Genomic DNA, 16,785 nt, shown 5'->3' on the forward strand with positions numbered 1-16,785 from the left:
AGATTGACCTTGCAAGATTTCTTGTTTCTCTTCCTTTTTCCACTTACTTCCATTCCACCTGGAGCACACATTAGTGTTTGCTAATTCTTTCTATTCTTTAAAAGTCCTGTGATACAGATTTATATTAATGTCGCAAAGCAGAGCTAAGTGGCTTTGTATTTATTGTTGTCTAATAGTGTGTGGCCCATGTTATGATTTGATAGAACAACTTTGAGATGGGTTTGTTTTTTAAACAGATGTTATTGAGAAGGATGAACAAATAGATTAATGTGTTAACTCACTACAATTTATTAAGGTAATTAGCAATGAAATATAACAATAGTCATATCACAGGCATATAATAATAAATCTGAAGATGAATTATGGCACTCCCTACCCCTTCAAATCCACCCCAGGACCCCTGAGCCTTTCCACGCTGCCTACACCCTTGCTCCCAACAGCAAGCACCCATTTTTCTCCCAGGAAAATATTACTCCGAGTTAGCATCCAAAGGAAAGAAGCTCCACTGGAGGTTCTTCTCTGGGCAAAAGCCAGGAAGGAGCCCAGCTCAGTTTAGAGCCTTGTTCTGGGCAGTGCACTTCTGGGGAAGACAGTACAGGAAATCTCTCTCCGAGGCCACAAAGAGACAGTCATGTTATAATTTTCATCATAAAGTTTACAGGTGTCTTGCAATTCTCGTGGGCTGACTAGGACAATGTCCAGAGCCAACATCAATTTTTACTACATTACAATATCAAGAATGCATTTTTTTCTATTTTCCGACAGATATCAACCCATTATTTTCATTTTGTTACTGTTGATAATCCACAATTTATACCATTCTTGTATGTTGCTGTTTCCTAAAACTGTTGTTAATATGTGCACACATGCACGCACATGTCCTCTGCAGTTTTTTTTTTTGTTCAGAGCCACACCTGCATTACAGCAGCCAGTGATTCAAGGCAATGTGCTACTTACAGTTTCCTTTTGGCAAATGTCAAAACTCAAAGTCCCTTGTGAATAGGGGACTTTTCTGCTTCAATAGATACACTTTTGTTACTGACTAGCACTTGTGATGAATGAATTAGCCATCAGTTTTCTGTCACCGCTGTGGGAAGAATACGTGATCCTGTGTGAAAGAGGAAATAAGAACAGAAAGCCACTCACATCTAACAGCAAGGAACTGGAGGGGGGTGTTAACACTAGAGTGCTGACAGCAAAGACACCTATCAAACTCTGTCAGTATAATTTCTTCAGAGTCTTCCTAGGCTGGCTGGTGGTTTCAGAAAACTAAAGTATTTTTAGATACAGTTACAGCTTCAGATATACTTAGAGCTCTGGAGAGCTCTACCATGTAGAAGTGAGTTATGAAGCAAATCTTATTCCCCTCTATCTCTGTATGATCTGTCAAAGAAAGCAGGGAGAAGCATGTAGCTGGAGATGGTTCTGATTCAGGAAAAAAAGAGAGTCTGCGTCCTTCTGCATAGCCTCAACTTTGATGGGAGTAATTTCCAGCTTCCTCTGCCTCAGTAAAACTAAAAAGTAAAAAAAAAAAATCTACATGAACTACAGGGTTGCCAGAGTGTCATGAGTAATCCAGTAATCAGGGGATACTAGGGCTGTGGGGACACCAGATATGGGGGTGGTGAGGCTAAGATCCAGAACCATGAATCATTCCTCATAAAATCATAGGCTATGTTTTAAAAAATAATTGTTCACTGTTCTTGCTGGTCTTCTCGCTTTGGATCTCTCCTTGTGCCAAATCTGCCCCCTTTATGAAATAGTTAGCAATGCAAGGCCTGCCAGATGTACTGAATGGTAGTCCTGGTTTGTGTACCACTGCCGTCAAGGAGGGATGAAGACAGCTTCTTTCTCTGGCCATCACTGTCTCCAGCTGATGACTAATATATCACTGCACCTTCCTCTGAAGTAGATAACCCCTGCATCCCACTCCCTACACTGGGAGGTCTCTTCACAACCCTCAAAACTTAAATCCCACTGCATCTGTTTTTCACCGTCTCCTTTTCCCTCTCCTTAAGCCATGCTGCTTGCAGCAAAGGCTCTACAAATCAGTGTCTGCAGTGCAGATTAAGCAATTTTGTCCCTGTCCTTTTCTATGTAATGAAAAGTGAGAACCAACTTTGGGTCCAAGACTAGCCTGACAGCCTTTGTACATTTGCAGATATAGCTGAGAGAAACTCGGTGCGTTTGAGAGATTTTCAGGTTAGCTCCTGAGAGACTGACATCCCCTAAATACTGACAGCTCCTGAGAGACTGACATACCCCCACTATTAGTGGTACTAATAGTCACAATTAGTTTGTAAAACTTGTTACAATTAACATGGCCACAAAGTAACTTTGAATGTGACTAGGCAATAGATTTAAAACAAAAAGGGACAAATCTCATGCTTAATATAGTAGCAGTCATAGACTTCTCAGTGATCTAAAACGAAAGTCACCTAGGAATATAGGAGGTGGCTAATGGCTTGAGTTGCTTCTCTCATGTTTCATTGTTCCCCTCACCACAATTCCACAATTTATTTGCGCTCATTCTCCTGTGAAGTGAGAAAGGAACAGGCAGAACAAGCGCATTATCCAAGGTTACCCAGCTCTGCCTAAGTGCCATACTCAGGTAAGTTCCAAGGGCTCATGGGCTCCAACAGGCACAAATAGGAAACCTCAGACATTGTCCCCACTGTGCTGACTGGGCAGTCATTTGACTGTGTGGTAAGCGCTTTTGGAGAATTAAATAAGAGTCACCTTTCCACTGAGATTTTAGATCCTGCACCACCCCATTTGTACAGTTTACAAGGTATCACTATTTCTTTTTTTAAAAAAGGTGCATTTTTCATACTTTCCCTCTAAAATCAGACCATAATGCTCACAAAAGTGGTGAAAAGATTTTGTAAAGTCACCACGAACACCAGATCTGCTCATAAGAAAATTTTTAAGAGCTATGATGGAAACTTTGTCTCGACTGCTGACAACTGTGCTGCTTGAGGGATGAGGCTGGTGGGCAGTGATGAGAGCATTGCTAGAGGGGAAGATAATCAGGTATTAGATTCTGTGTAATGCAGCTTCGAGTATCTGAAGTTATTTGCTCCTTTTTTACAGGATTCATGATTAAGCCTCTTGCAGACAAAGAGTGGTTTGACTCTCAAGCAGATTATTTATTACTTCTTATGTCTTTTTTCTAATAAAAAATAATTTATATAAAAATGGTGTTCTAAAATATTCATTGTGAAAAACAACATTCTTCATCCTTCCCATGTCTCTTATCAATGGACCAAAACCTATCATTTATAAACAGTTTTCACAAATCAGACATATGCCACTAGAGATCAACAGGAAAACAATAATTTCATAGGTAAAGTACTGTACGGTACAAGAGATCGTGGCAGGGTTTTTTATAAGAGTGTTTAGAATGATAAACCGTATCTACAAATTTCAGGAAAATCTCAGCAGCAGTCAGTCACCAACCCACCTATCAAGCACCTGTGAGGACAAGTTCAGCCCATTTTTGTACAAAGGAAACTGTTCTTTGTTTAACCTACATTAGTCATTCAGGGAAAAATAATCCTCATATTTCATAGTATAGTTGAACAAAAAAAAATCCATTTGATACAATTTTTTGATCTTCTCAATTTGTTCTGAGGTCAATTGTCTGAGATACTCCAAGGTGATATCACCATTAGTTCGTTTCTCGGACCCATATCTCTTCAAGCTGGGGTACTGCAGGCTCTCTGGTGCTCCAATGACCTTCAGAACATGCTCAGAGTCTAATGCAAGAGTTTCATACTTACCCAGAATATCATAGTGAATGTTGCAAGGATCACAGAGCAGAAACATTGGTTTCCAGTGAATGTCAAGAGTATTTGGCGGTTTTGCTATAATGAAGTTGACAAACTCCTGGAAACTCACTTTTTCAGAGGAATTTTTGTTTTTCCTGAACATTGCCCTAATCTCATTAGCAACAGTGATACTGTAGAACGGCTCAGAATGCAGAAGTTTGTCTCTATAAGCTGAAACCAGCCGTTCCAAGGGATGTCTGGTGAACATCACTTTGGTGTAATTGTTTAGAAATTCCTTTTGTATGGCAGGAGGATAAGACACCAACTTTTTGATCAGTGATGTTTGGTGGATGTGGTCGTGCTCAATTTCAGAAGCTTCTGCATTCAAGTCTGCTTGGAGAAGAAAAATAGTTCTCTTCCAGTTGGAGCAGCCTACCTTGGGCACCTCACAGTAGATAAATTTATGTTTGTGCTCCACAAAGAGCTGGTTTGCAACATGAGAATCCAATTTACTTTTTAATTTATTAAGGTTGTTCTTCAGGCAGACAGAAGCCAGTGTGCTTTTGCGACCATTTTGAATTGCCACCCAATTTTCAGCAGGATCAGGAAAAGCACCTGCAATCAAGGAAGAAATTTAAACCATTTCAGTGAAATATGCTTGTTTGAGTCTCTTTATTTGTGATAATCATAGCACTCAATCTATCACCCTGCTTACAGAAACTAATGAAGATGCTAAAACCAATTTTTTGTTTACTGTCACTGGTCTCCCCATGGCAAACATGCAATAAACTACGCTACTTAGTGAAAAGTTTATTAAAATGAAAACTTTCAGCATGTTAGCACTATTAGTCTAAGCAAGTCTGATGCTCTAACATCATGTTTTTGTAGTGTTCTTCCTCTCATATGTTGCTAAGACAGCTATTGCAGTGACAGGGCCTTGGATGTTTTCATAGTATTGTTTATCACTTAGGCTCCATAGTTACTTTCTAACACATTTGGCAAAGGTGTCCCTCGTTCTATAAAACATGAGGTCTTATTGTTGATAATTTCTTTACTCACCTGTTACGTTTTTTTGTCTCTTACAGAAAAATCCAAAAAGAAATATCCCAAATATAAAATTTGGGAGAAGGAAAACTATCACTTTCTGGTTCATATTATTTTCACAAGAAGGAGTATGATGTGATCTCTAAAGTGGAAATCTGCCTTTCTGTCAACAAGGAAAGATGATACAAGTTAGACTTCATGTGACTGATATAACAAAGATAACATGTAATTCTCTTACAGATTTATGATAGCAGAAAGACCTTTCAAGCCTTATAAAAATAGGCTTTGTTAATAAGTAAAAATTCTCTTATGGAAGAAACTCACCATAATTATACTGTTAAATCAAACAGACAAATAATATGGCTATTTCATAATATTCCACAATTCACCCCTCTCTCAGAACAATTACATGTTTATGAGCAAATACTTCTCTCTTCTTCTCCTTTAAAGCTGTTGTTTAAAGCTGCCAAGCAGACTCTCTATTCTTTCACATTGGGTAACAATATCTTCATTTAGGATTACAGAGTCATACTTTTTCATAACCTTTAGAATCTGGGAATAGAAGTTCTCTATAACCTGTGACAGGCATATCTGCAAAGCCTACAACACCTTCAGAATGAGTTTCTTTCCATCTATTGCCCTGAAGCTTTCCACTTTGTACAAATAAACCAATAATCACTGCAGGAGAAACTCGTCCCTATTCCTCCAGAGAATCCTAACAACTAACAATGGATGAATTCTCCCATTCCCCTTCTCCAAAGACAGTGCATCATATATGTGTTTGCTGCCATTGCTGTTGCAGCATAAGAGCCCCAAAATGGTTCATATGACAGGAAACATATAGAAGTAGCAGAGAAAACTACAGAAAAGGTGTTTTCCCGTGTTCACAGATAAAAGGAGAGAAGGCAAATGCAGTCCAATATGACATATTCCCTCTCCCGTGATCACTTATTCTGTTTCCTTGCACTTAATGGATAGAGACTAAGTCCTCTGTGCAATCTTACTCCGTTTCCCCCAGTAGAAAGCTCTTCGTTAGTGTGTTTGTATTTGAAGTTGCAAAATTAAGTGCAAAGCAATAACTGCTGGCAAACGTGACATTCTCTTTCTGTCCCATAGAGTCTTCACCATCAAAAAAAGTCAAGCAACACTGTTTTCATTTTCTGCTTTTCAATTTTTCACCTTGAACCTGCTGGCAATAAAAACATCTTTGCTTGGATTTCTCAAGGATGCAACTTAATTTTTTTCGATTTTTCATATTTGTAATGTTTTTACAAGATACAATAGGATCATTTTGGAAGTTATTTGTGTGCCACCAATGTGTGGATGTACATAAACCCTAGCTGTCATAATGGCAACTGGATTCCTGTATGTTCTCAGACAGCAATAGAGTCAGCACTACTTAAATTGCTGAAATTGTACTTACACACAAGGCTTCTTCGTTTCAGGGCTGACAGGTGATTATAACACACATCTATACCAGAATATCTGCAGACTTATACAGTTAACAGCATTACTGATAACTAAATCTCTCTTAGTGTAGGCATGACCTGAGGAATGGAGGGGGATGAATGTTCATTATCTCTATATTAAAAATGTACTTGTATTTACATTAAACTGTTACAATACTTACTCAAATTAATGCAGTATTCTTACACATAATGGCACTTAGCCAATATTGTTTCATTTTCCTGGCTGCATAAGACCATGGTAAGGGCTACAAGAAAAATTATGGGAAGATCTTCCTTTAACCTTTTCTTCACTGCACATCAATTCTCACTTCACAGTGAGATCCATTGAGTCCTAATGCATCAGGGGCTGTTTACAAAACCAGTTAAAGTCAGTCAGATTGTTCATTGGTCTCATGAGGTCCAAGATTGTGTGTTTCCTTTTTGTTCTTTTTCAGAAGCATTTTAAAGACACAATTTCACACTGTGTAGCAATTAAAACAAATATGACACTAAATAATTCGGTATAGCGACTCCTTGTTAGAGTATGCTTAGATGAGATTGGGCTTCATTCACTTTAAATGCTATCACCTCAGAGAAGTAATTGTTATCATACCTGTCTCAGGAGTCAGAAAATGAACTGGATTAATTTTTCCCTAATTAGATACTTGTATCATATGTATTTGTTAATTACACTACCAGTAGGGAATATAAGGTCTGCTATAAGACATCTTTCATGTTGAAACATGTTAATGAGTCACAAGAGGGAAATAGGAGAGACTTACTTTCTTGGGGGAAAGAACCCACTTAGGAGATTGTATTGGGTCTGGCTGAGCTGGAGTTCATTTCCCCAAAGTAGCCCTCACAGTGCTGTGCTTTGCTTTGGTAGTTAGAAGGGTGTTGATAACACGCTGGTGTTCTGGCTACTGCTGAGCACAGCACCAACACTGTAACATTCCTTCCTCAATCAAGGGCAAGATCCTGGGAGGGGACCCAAGTAGGCCAGCTGACCCAAACTGACCAAAGGGATATTCCATAGCGTGTGACCTCAGATATAAAAGCTGAGGCAAGGAGCAGGAAGGCAGGCATTCATTGTCTCCAATGGCTGCCTGCTGAGGAACTGTCACATGTGCTGAAGCCCTGCTGCTCGGGAGTGGCCGGACATCGCTGCTCATGGGCAATAGAGAATAAACTCTGCTATCTTTTGCTTTGCTTTTGTGCAAGCAAGCTTCTGCTTTGCTTTTGCTTTAAATAAACTGCCTTATCCCAACCCACACGTTGTTTTCCACCTTACTCTCTCCCCTGTCTGGCTGGGAAGGGGAGTGATAGAGTGGCTGGGTGGGCACCTGGCATCCAGCCAAGGTCAACCCACCACAGAGTTGGTTAAACTCCTCTTCTAAGACTTATGTTTATTTGTGGAAACAAGAGAATCTTTAACTTATTCAGTATGGTCAGACCGTAAAGATGGCTAGAATGAGCTCCGAGATGACAGGTGAAGTCTGTCTGGACTCTTTAGAAAACTTCAAAGTGCAGGCTGGTGGTAAGAGCAAACACTGCCCTCAACAAGTGAGATGAACATGCCAATTCAGTAAAGCTACCTTACGATGAAGTCCGAAGGCTTCTTCAGAAGACGTTTTCTGATGGGAGAACCCAGTACGGAGTTCTGTGTAATGCAAGGTTTCCAATGACGAAAATCACCTAAAAGAAACCTGAGGAATAGGAGGAAAGAAAACTCTGAGAGCCATTTTGTCAGAAGAGGGACAAGTCACATGGAAATTTAAAAGGAGGGAAAAAAATCCAAAACAAAAAGCACTTTTGTCAGTAGGTGTCAGTGTCAGTAAATCAGATGAACTATTCCTTCGATCTATTGTCTTTTCAAGATGCTTTTAATTGTGTTTGCTACTTTAGATGTAATGAGTTAATATTTCTATTTGCATTTTACCTCATCCTACCTTGAATTAAGTGTGATTTTAGGTAACTTCAAGGCATTCCTAAGTCAAGGAGTGGTGAGACTATTAACATAACAACTCCATACTACATAGACTAATTCTGCTGTAACCAAAGGGCAGCAGTATGGGCTTCCATTGGTAAAATAGAAAGACAGTATAATAAGACTTAAAAAAAAAACAACAGAAACCTCTTCTAGTGAAAAGTAACAAATCAAGGAGATTTTGTCTAACTGTCTCTTTGGAACTAACATAACCCCAGAAGAAAAAATACTAAAAACTAAATATAAGGCATTAATCTGCTTTGTTCTTGTTACACATAGTTGGGTGGGTGGGTGTGGATTATTGAAGAAGGAAATGCCAATATTCTCATGCATGTGCAAGATGGGGAAAAAGGCCTGAAGCCTGAATTCCGGTTTTCTTTGCACTGCTGATAATTCTACCATCTCCCTCTACTATTCCATTGTTAACATTCTTATCTTCCTAATATACACACTCCTTGTGATAAAACCAAAAAAATTGTATCCTGTTGTTCGTATCTTTGTTCTCAAGTTTACTGACCATAAAATATTCTTTCCATCTTTCTGTTTACTTCAAGACATTTCTGACAGATCTCTGCTTTTAATTACTTTCAACATCTCCCTTTTCTATATGCTACACAGGGTATGGAGGAGTGTCTAGCAACCTACTCGCATATCCCCTGTATGTCAGGCTAGACGGTTTGACTCAGAAGAGCTCTCTGTCTCAATGAGGAGATTGTACTTTTCCAGGGGTCTCACAAAATTGTCATGTGCTGCAGTTACTGGATATTTTTTTTCTGTTACATTGCTTTCTCTTGGTTCATTTGGCTCATACTTGATTTACATTTGTGATATCAGAACTTCTGCAATAATCCCCCACATTTGTTACCGGGCTGGACTTTAACTGTTTGACCATGTGTAGCTACATCACAACCACTCACACTTATCCAACCACCAGCTTTGAGTTTGGAATGAGTTCCTTTTCCCCTGATCAAAACAAGGCCTGATATAGCAGCTTTAGTACTCTCAATTAGGAAATATTTAGACAGTCCAAAAGTGGTAAATGATAAAGTTATTTAATGATGAAGTCATGTGAGTACACAACCTAGCACTTCACACTCAGATTGAAGTTCTTCCTTCTGTCATAAAGATTTATTCCTAGAACAGGCAACAAAGAATAGACTGCATTGCCTTGAACAGGTATCACTGGTACTTTGTTCTGTCCTTGACCTGCTGAAACAAAGATTCATAATATAGCATTCTCTCATAATATAGCATTCTCTAATCCTTCTCCTGGAACTGCTGAACCATTGCAATTGAAAAATCTGCAGTATTTAAAGAAATATTAAATAAAAAAAGCAGACTGAAAAAACAATATTTTGATACTTTTATAAACTATAAGAAGTATTATAGCTGGAAGTATTGAATATTATTAAATCTTAATGTATGGCCCCTATTACCCAAGTACAGAAACATATGCACACGTGTGTGTACATATATATACACAAGCACGTGTAGTTCAGAACCATTAATATCAGTTACACTGGCATACTATTTACTCAAAGTAAACTAACTAAGTTGGTTGATAAGGATTTAAAATCTCCGGGTGATAAATTTACAAAGGTGTGTCTCAAGCTAATTTTTCACAGACAGACCTTGGTCAGAGCTGAGCATGTGGGGTGATCCTCTGCACCCTACTTGATGATAAGTGGGACTTCCCAGATTAAAAGATTGAAATTACAACAATACTTATTTATGTTCCTGATACATTTGAAGCCAGAAGTAAAAAAAGGTACCAGTAGGGTAACTCAGTGGAAGGCAGGGAAAACCTCTGGAAATAGATAACATTCTCAGTTGCTGAGCCCCATTCTGTACTTAAGCCCTTTTAATCCCTTCAAAAAGACAATTGCAAACACATACATACTGATATGTACATGCGTACATAGAAGGTGAGGAGGGGATGACGTGTAGAAACCCCCCAGGAACAGCCATAATATAAAATGAACAGGAAAAACAAGCTCTGCTGGATGCAGTTCTGAGTGTGCTGTTGCATCAGGGTGAATTACAAGAGCAAGACCCTTGCTCAACCAAATCTGCATCGCCCTTGTTTCTGTACAATTTGGGATGGATAGATAGGAGGGAGGAAGACCCCAGAAACTTAGCAGCCAGGCTGGCTTGGTCCATGAAGCAGAAAATCACTAATGGATTAGGAACCTCAAGCAGGTTGCAGACAGCCAAGAGTTAGAAGAACCCTTGTCAACATTTCGTCAGCAAGAGACAGGGTCTGACGTCATCTCATTTGCAGTAAAGGCTAAAAGTTGTTAGGTGAGAAAAGGTGCAAGCTTAGACAACATATGAGCTTGGCTGGGGGCTACTGAGTAAAAGATTGACAAAAGTTTCCTATAGAATAGCACACTTAGAGCACTGAGGTGGGTACAAAGTCACAATTTCCATTACAGGGCACAAGCTAAAACTCTTGTTCTCTGCAGTGGTCATCTCAGCCCTCCATTACTGCATCAGATTTCTTTCTGGTCTCAGCAACTATAGTGCTACCTTCCTCATTGTCATCATTAGTCTGCTTGTTATTCTCATTACACCACATCTTATGCCTGTCTTTTAGCTTCTTCTCTGTTTCATTCCATATCATCTCCTTGTCTTGCCTTCCAAGATTTTTCTTTATCTACAATTTCTCATGCAGTGTTAAAAGCTCAACTTTACCTTCTCATCAGTCTTACTGCTAGTCCCTGCTACCATTAGTCCCTGTTAACAAACAAATAGCTCCTACTTTCTCCTCTGCTGCCCTTGCATTTTGGACAAAGTTTATGAAGCACCTATAGAACCACTACATTTTTCACCTAAAATCACTCCTTGAAATCTTCCTTTTCAGGGATGCCAACACCAGTTAGGATGCCAGTGTACTAAAACTGTTACCAACCAGCCCACAAAGGAGCAAGGGAAAGGAAGAGTCAATTTGGGTATGAAAAGAACCAAAGTGAGGAGAAAAAAAGGGAAAAGGCAGCACCGAGTCTGACAGAAAAGCTCCCAGAGAGAGACAGGAAGCAGCAACCAGAAGAAAAGTGGCAGAGTTGGGGCCAAGGGAAATAGAAAGGCTGTGTAGCTGGCTCTGAAAACATTGTGGAAAAGGGAGGTTGAGATTTGGACTGAAAAAGACACAAAGTATAATTCAGTGAAGTGAAGGTGGAGAAGAATAAATTCAAAGAAATAAGTATACAAAGGAATATGCAAATTATCCAATAAATTACCACAGTCATTTAAAAAGGAATGAGATTATATACACTGCAGTCATTCATACACTGGAACCCAATCCTTACTATGTTATCAAACTTGTCTCTCTTTTTCTTCCTGTATCTGTAGCCAGACAGGTCAAGGATTTTTGATTTCCTAAATATGGACAGGTTCAGTGCAGAGACCCAGCTGGGCCATGGGAAGCTGGAGACCAGTCCTGCTGCAGCATAACTTGGGAAGGGACTGATGGCCTCAGGAGGCTGACATGGGGCCGTGGGCTGTGGGCAGGGTGGGGACAGCCCCAGGGGACTGGGCAGTGCCCTGTTAGTGATTTTGAGGTCTGACATCTGGTAATGGGCTGTGAGGCTTTTTTATCTAAAACTTAATTCAGAATCCCATGCATGTATCAACTGCCAATTAAATCACTGCAAAACCAATCATAGGACAGCAAACGTCACCACTTTCTTTTAGGGAATCTAGATGACCCTCAAAGACTTGGAAAGGAGGAAGAAAGGAAGAAAAAGGAGTAGGGAAGAAAAGTTTAGAATGATGCACACTGGCCACAGCCACAGTAGCAATGAGTAATTTCCTTCCAGGCTTGTTTCATGAGAGGTGGGCCTTACAAAATCCTTCTGCTTTTCTCATGTATATAACTAATTCTCTGCCTTTTCATATGTCTTACTGTACCCTCTGATATTTCTCTTCTCAGTTACTGTCAGTAATAGCAGTGTTTTACTTCTGATTCAAGTCTACTCACCTTGTCTCAGCCCTAGATCCTCTTTGTCCCCTCCTGCTTTTCACCTCCCTGTGTAAACTTGATTCATTCATTCCTACCATTGCACACCAAATAGCAAAGCCTCAACTGTCATGTAACAGTCCTGGCTGCTTAGCACACAGCCCCCAGGCAACCTCCCAGCTGCTGTTCACCTCATATCCTTGTATCCTTTCCACTAGTACCCCTCAACAATAACTGATGACAGCTATGATCACTCTTTCTACACTCCAGTGATTACAAAATGTTTCTGCTTAAATTATTTTCCTTTTTGGTCCTATTTCCTCCAGCTTCTTCTGTCATTCTAGTCCAGATTTTGAACCTAATTTTCACAATCCAACAATGTTTTTGTCCAAAACCATACCTTTACTCTCATTCCCCCTTTGCTCTTCCTTTTTTATACTCCTCCAAAGACTCCTTTGTAGGAATCAGGTGCAAGCCCTTATACCAGTGATTTGGTGTCTGTTCTTTTACAGAAATAACCTCTTTGCCTGAAACATCCTGACACTTACTGACAAACTGTTTGTATACCTTCTTCTCTCTTCCTACACGAACCTAGGCCTATTTTTCCTTTCCTTTTTGCTCTCCACTGTATTACAGGGCAAGCTCTTCAGCAGAAGTGTTATGTTTAAAGTCTGTTTTTATGAAACATGTTTTTATGAAACATGTTTTTACATCATGCTATGGCACATGCAGTATCAAACATTAAGAAGTTTGGAGACGGTAGGATTAAAGCGGTGAGCTAAATCATAGAGCATAAAATGAAGTATCTGCTGGCTTTTGGCAAAACAGTCTTGAAACTAAAGACCTGACATTTAAGAGTATTTGACGTTACAATACACTGTAAGCTCAAAGTAGTCTTGCTGATGCAGTTACAGATAGAAATGCTCAAAAGATCTGCAAATCTGAGCCTGTTTCCAGAGCCTGTTGAAGTACCCAAAAAATGGAGAATGGACAGTCAGTGAGTCTCTGTGGGTGCCCCACATGGGATTGTTACAGTACACAAAGAACACAAAGACTCATCCTAAAACTTCTTGCCTGATTCATTGCACACCTTCCCTCATGTGTTATAGATAGTGGGGATCCTACTGCACAGACCTTGAGCATCTCAAGAGCATAATCATCCTGTGAACTGTGTCAGATTGTGTGAAGCATCTTGTTTCTCTAAAAAGCTAGTGTTACGAAGCTACTGAAAAATGTATTCATGTGGTATCATAACAACATGCACAAAAATCATCGTTAGTGGTGAATCATTCAGCTCCCTTGACCAACCTTATGATATCCACTCTAACGGAATAACTGATAGTGGCAACAGGGTGCTATCTTCTGAACAAAGCCAGCATCAACAGTGACAAGACCCAGTCTTACCTGCTAGCAGCAACAAAACAGCAAGATGTAGGATGCCATTCCTGACACTGAAGGACAATGGTCCCTAGTACAGCTTGTCCTTGCCTCCCCTGCTCCCACCATCAGCATGGACTGCCCGGAATCTTCTACTCCTGTTACCCTCAATTCCACCTCCTTGCACTCCTCACCCCAGGAGCACTCCAACACTGTTTCACTCCTGCTGAACATATATTTGCACCAGAGCTTTTCCCTTAGCCCATCTCAGCTGTGACCCCTTCTTCCCCAGTCCCTGCTTCCACTTCTCAGGCAAAATTTTAACAGTCTCCAGCAAATCCTCACCTCACTTCCAAAAGCCTTCCTCATATCATCCCCAGGCAGTTTGCCCAGCAAATCCCGTTTTCCAGTTTCCCAAACACCCGTTAGATCTCACCCTGATTCTGCTGTTCCGTCTTCTTCATGCACAAGCCAGCTCCTTGCTGGTTCCCACTGCCAGACTCCTCCCTTAGTCTCCTCAGTCAGCCTCACAGCCCCCTACGCCAACCACACTTCCGAGTCCGTCTCATCAGAACTGTCTCTCCTTCTACTTCCAAGCTTCCCACGCAGCCCCACTGCTTCTCGCTCTCACTTCTCTACTCAGCTAGTTCCAGGCTCTGCATTTCAGGTCCTATAGCTATTTTGGTATCTCCCAAACTAAACTGACACATTTTTCTTTTCTTTCCCTCCCACATCAATTTTCACACTACTCGTCAAGGCACAGTTTCTTCCTGCTGATTTTGTTCTCTGAATCTATTTTGCCAGTGATCCTCAACAATTTTCCCTCAAATGTCTTGCTCGTGTTTGCCTTGCTGTTTAAAAGGGATGGTTTACTCTCTTGTGCAATCTCAGTCCAGCAGAGGTTTCACTGAGAATGTACAGGAGGAAGCCTCCTAACCTCATTTTTCAAATGCTTATTTCAAAGCCTGTAATGTACCCGAACTTCTTAGAAGAAAGGTCACTGGAACCAGTTAAGATGAGAAAAAAGAGCACAGATTCCCTGTATAAAAATCTATAAACTATTTTTGTTCAAAGGTTTTCAAAAATATCCTGAGGCAGATATCTAACCTGAAAAATTTCTGCTGAAATGCTTGAAATATGACAAAATCCTATATAGCTGCAAACTGTATGGAAATTAGAAGAGTCAAGATGCATATCACCCTTAACAAAGCCAGAAAGTGAATGAAAGCCTTTGCCACTTCATTTCAGGCACCAGAATCCTTGTAGCATCAACTTCTTTACTGATGAAAGCTATTGCAATGAGTAAGACTGCCAAAAAATCCTCTACAGATTCATTTCATCATGGTGTGATTTCAAAAGCTAAACAATGTCTCAGCTTATTTCTTGAAAGATTTTATGAAATTTCTAAGTATATAAATAAAAAATCTTCCCAACAATCAACTCTGACAAAGAAATCTCTCTTTGCAGAGATTTGCCTACACTTAGAAAATCACAGTGACATGAAAAGCTACTAACAATCCAATTTTACTCACCAATCAGACACCCTCAGTGGAGATTTTCCCATTCCTCTGAGTGATGGTAAATAGGAAATAAAGATTCAGACAAGGAAAGATCAGTCCAGAGAGACACATTATTTCAATTTTATGTGTAGGTCTGCAAAGGAAATAGGGGAAAGGTTTTGTCTTCTCCTTACCTGAATTTCAAGGCTGGGCACAGATGCTTTCACAGGAGAGCATCTGAAACACTCTACACGTAGCATTTGTCTGTGTTTTGATTAAATGCCCAAGTAAAAGTTGCCAGTGTTTTCCTGTGAGTGTTTGGGTGAGCATGTCCAGTTGCACATTACAAAGCAATGTGCTGTGTCTCCCTAGGTATAATGAGCAGCATTTAACCACTCCCTGCGTATGGTCTACAACAGCTGTTAGAGCCTGCCAAGTGCTTCAAGAGCAGCCTGCCAAGAGGCTGCCTTGCTAAGCAACCAAGAAAGAGGATGGTCGGGAATATAAGGGCAAAGGTAATTTGGTTGAGGGTAGCTGTGATAATATATACTATTTTTATAGATGAAAAACAAGAGGCAAGATCAATTCAAACCCAATGGACTCTATAAAAGAAGGCTCTAATAAACCCTGGGAACTGGAAGGTAAGTTCTCATGGGAAAAATGGTTAAAGCAGAAGGAATTCGGTAGAGCTGGCAGTTCCTTAAAGAAATTATGTTTAGGGTACAAACACAAACAATTCCACACAGTAGGAGGATAGGAAGTATAATCAGAGATCAACTTCGCTAAGGAACACTTGTCTTCAATGACCTGAAACACAAGAAAGAAATGTACAGAAAGTGGAAACCAGGTCAAACTCCTAAGGACAAGTATGAAAAAAATAGCACAAGATGCTGAAACAAAGTCATGAAGGATAAAGCACAAATTTAACTGCAAAAACCCCATGAATATAAGAGATAGCAAGAAAACAAATCTGTCAGGAAAAGAAAAACCTGGTGATAGTTCACTTGCAGAAGGCTGCAGTTTTCCATAACTCTTCAGAAAAGGGTGAACTGTAATTACATGACTAATAAGTAAACTCAGTAAGAAAGAATCTATCTAAAAGGGGAAAGAACAGAACTGAAAATAATTTGAAGATACTGCAGTTCACCTCATCCTCAAGTATACCTCTACAGCCTCTCTCCAGAAGAACGCTCTAGTTGGTGCACTGTCTCCCTTGACTGAAATAGGAGCTTACTCCCCTGTTACAGATATAGATGGCTATTTCATAGGCAGCTAAAAAGGTGAAATGAGCTCCATACATAACGAGAAGTGCATATTAAGATACCTTGAGAATAGAGAGAAACAAGCTCAGATCTGTTAGCTGTGTCCGAAAACTCTCACAAGTTGTGTGAGAAATGTGTGAAGAGGAGAACGCAGTGCTCACCTTAAAAAAGTCAAGAAATGAGGAAGAGACCAGTTCTGGAAAAATACTGGAATAAATGAAAATATCAAGTATTCGTAAGAGGTTGGAGATAGTTAAAAAAGTTATATCGCTTATTTTTTTTGGCATGTTTGCTATTAATTTCTGTAACAGGGCAACAAGTCTTACAAAGAGAGAAGCAGCAGGTCAAATATGATTTCATTTTAACAATGTTATTGACATTTCAATAATGACTCATAACATTTTCAAAAGTAAATTAAAGTGAAGCTACTTCTGGAAGAG

General features: G+C 39.8%; 1 protein-coding gene across 6 annotated transcripts; it reads right to left on the reverse strand.

Moving 5' to 3' along the window:
- Positions 1 to 264: 264 nt before the first annotated feature.
- LOC114003335 (carbohydrate sulfotransferase 9-like) lies at positions 265 to 15,349 on the reverse strand. Of its 6 annotated transcripts, XM_039389077.1 has the most exons (5): positions 14,021 to 14,113; positions 7,858 to 7,968; positions 4,830 to 4,977; positions 3,783 to 4,385; positions 265 to 1,514 (listed from the first exon to the last, which is right to left on the reverse strand). In XM_039389077.1, the coding sequence occupies exons 3-5, from the start codon at positions 4,921 to 4,923 to the stop codon at positions 1,387 to 1,389; spliced, it is 825 nt and encodes a 274-aa protein (XP_039245011.1). In that variant the 5' UTR covers positions 4,924 to 4,977; positions 7,858 to 7,968; positions 14,021 to 14,113; the 3' UTR covers positions 265 to 1,386. The 6 variants fall into 6 exon arrangements, with proteins under 6 accessions (XP_039245011.1, XP_039245009.1, XP_027606037.1 ...); XM_039389075.1 differs by lacking the exon at positions 14,021 to 14,113 and adding an exon at positions 15,278 to 15,349 and having other exon boundaries at positions 265 to 4,385; XM_027750236.2 differs by having other exon boundaries at positions 265 to 4,385; positions 14,021 to 14,111.
- Between the last annotated feature and the right edge of the window lie 1,436 nt (positions 15,350 to 16,785).

The sequence above is a fragment of the Pipra filicauda genome, unplaced genomic scaffold (assembly GCF_003945595.2).
Source record: "Pipra filicauda isolate LSUMZ 115617 unplaced genomic scaffold, ASM394559v2 scaffold6_size6359152_pilon, whole genome shotgun sequence".
Classification (NCBI taxonomy): domain Eukaryota; kingdom Metazoa; phylum Chordata; class Aves; order Passeriformes; family Pipridae; genus Pipra; species Pipra filicauda.

Excerpts from the sequence above, each read along its gene's own strand:
- LOC114003335 (XM_039389075.1), bottom strand. The coding sequence starts at position 4,923 with ATGAACCAGAAAGTGATAGTTTTCCTTCTCCCAAATTTTATATTTGGG. Across the intron at positions 4,386-4,829 it reads GAGACAAAAAAACGTAACAG|GTGCTTTTCCTGATCCTGCT; the intron begins GTGAGTAAAGAA and ends CCTTGATTGCAG.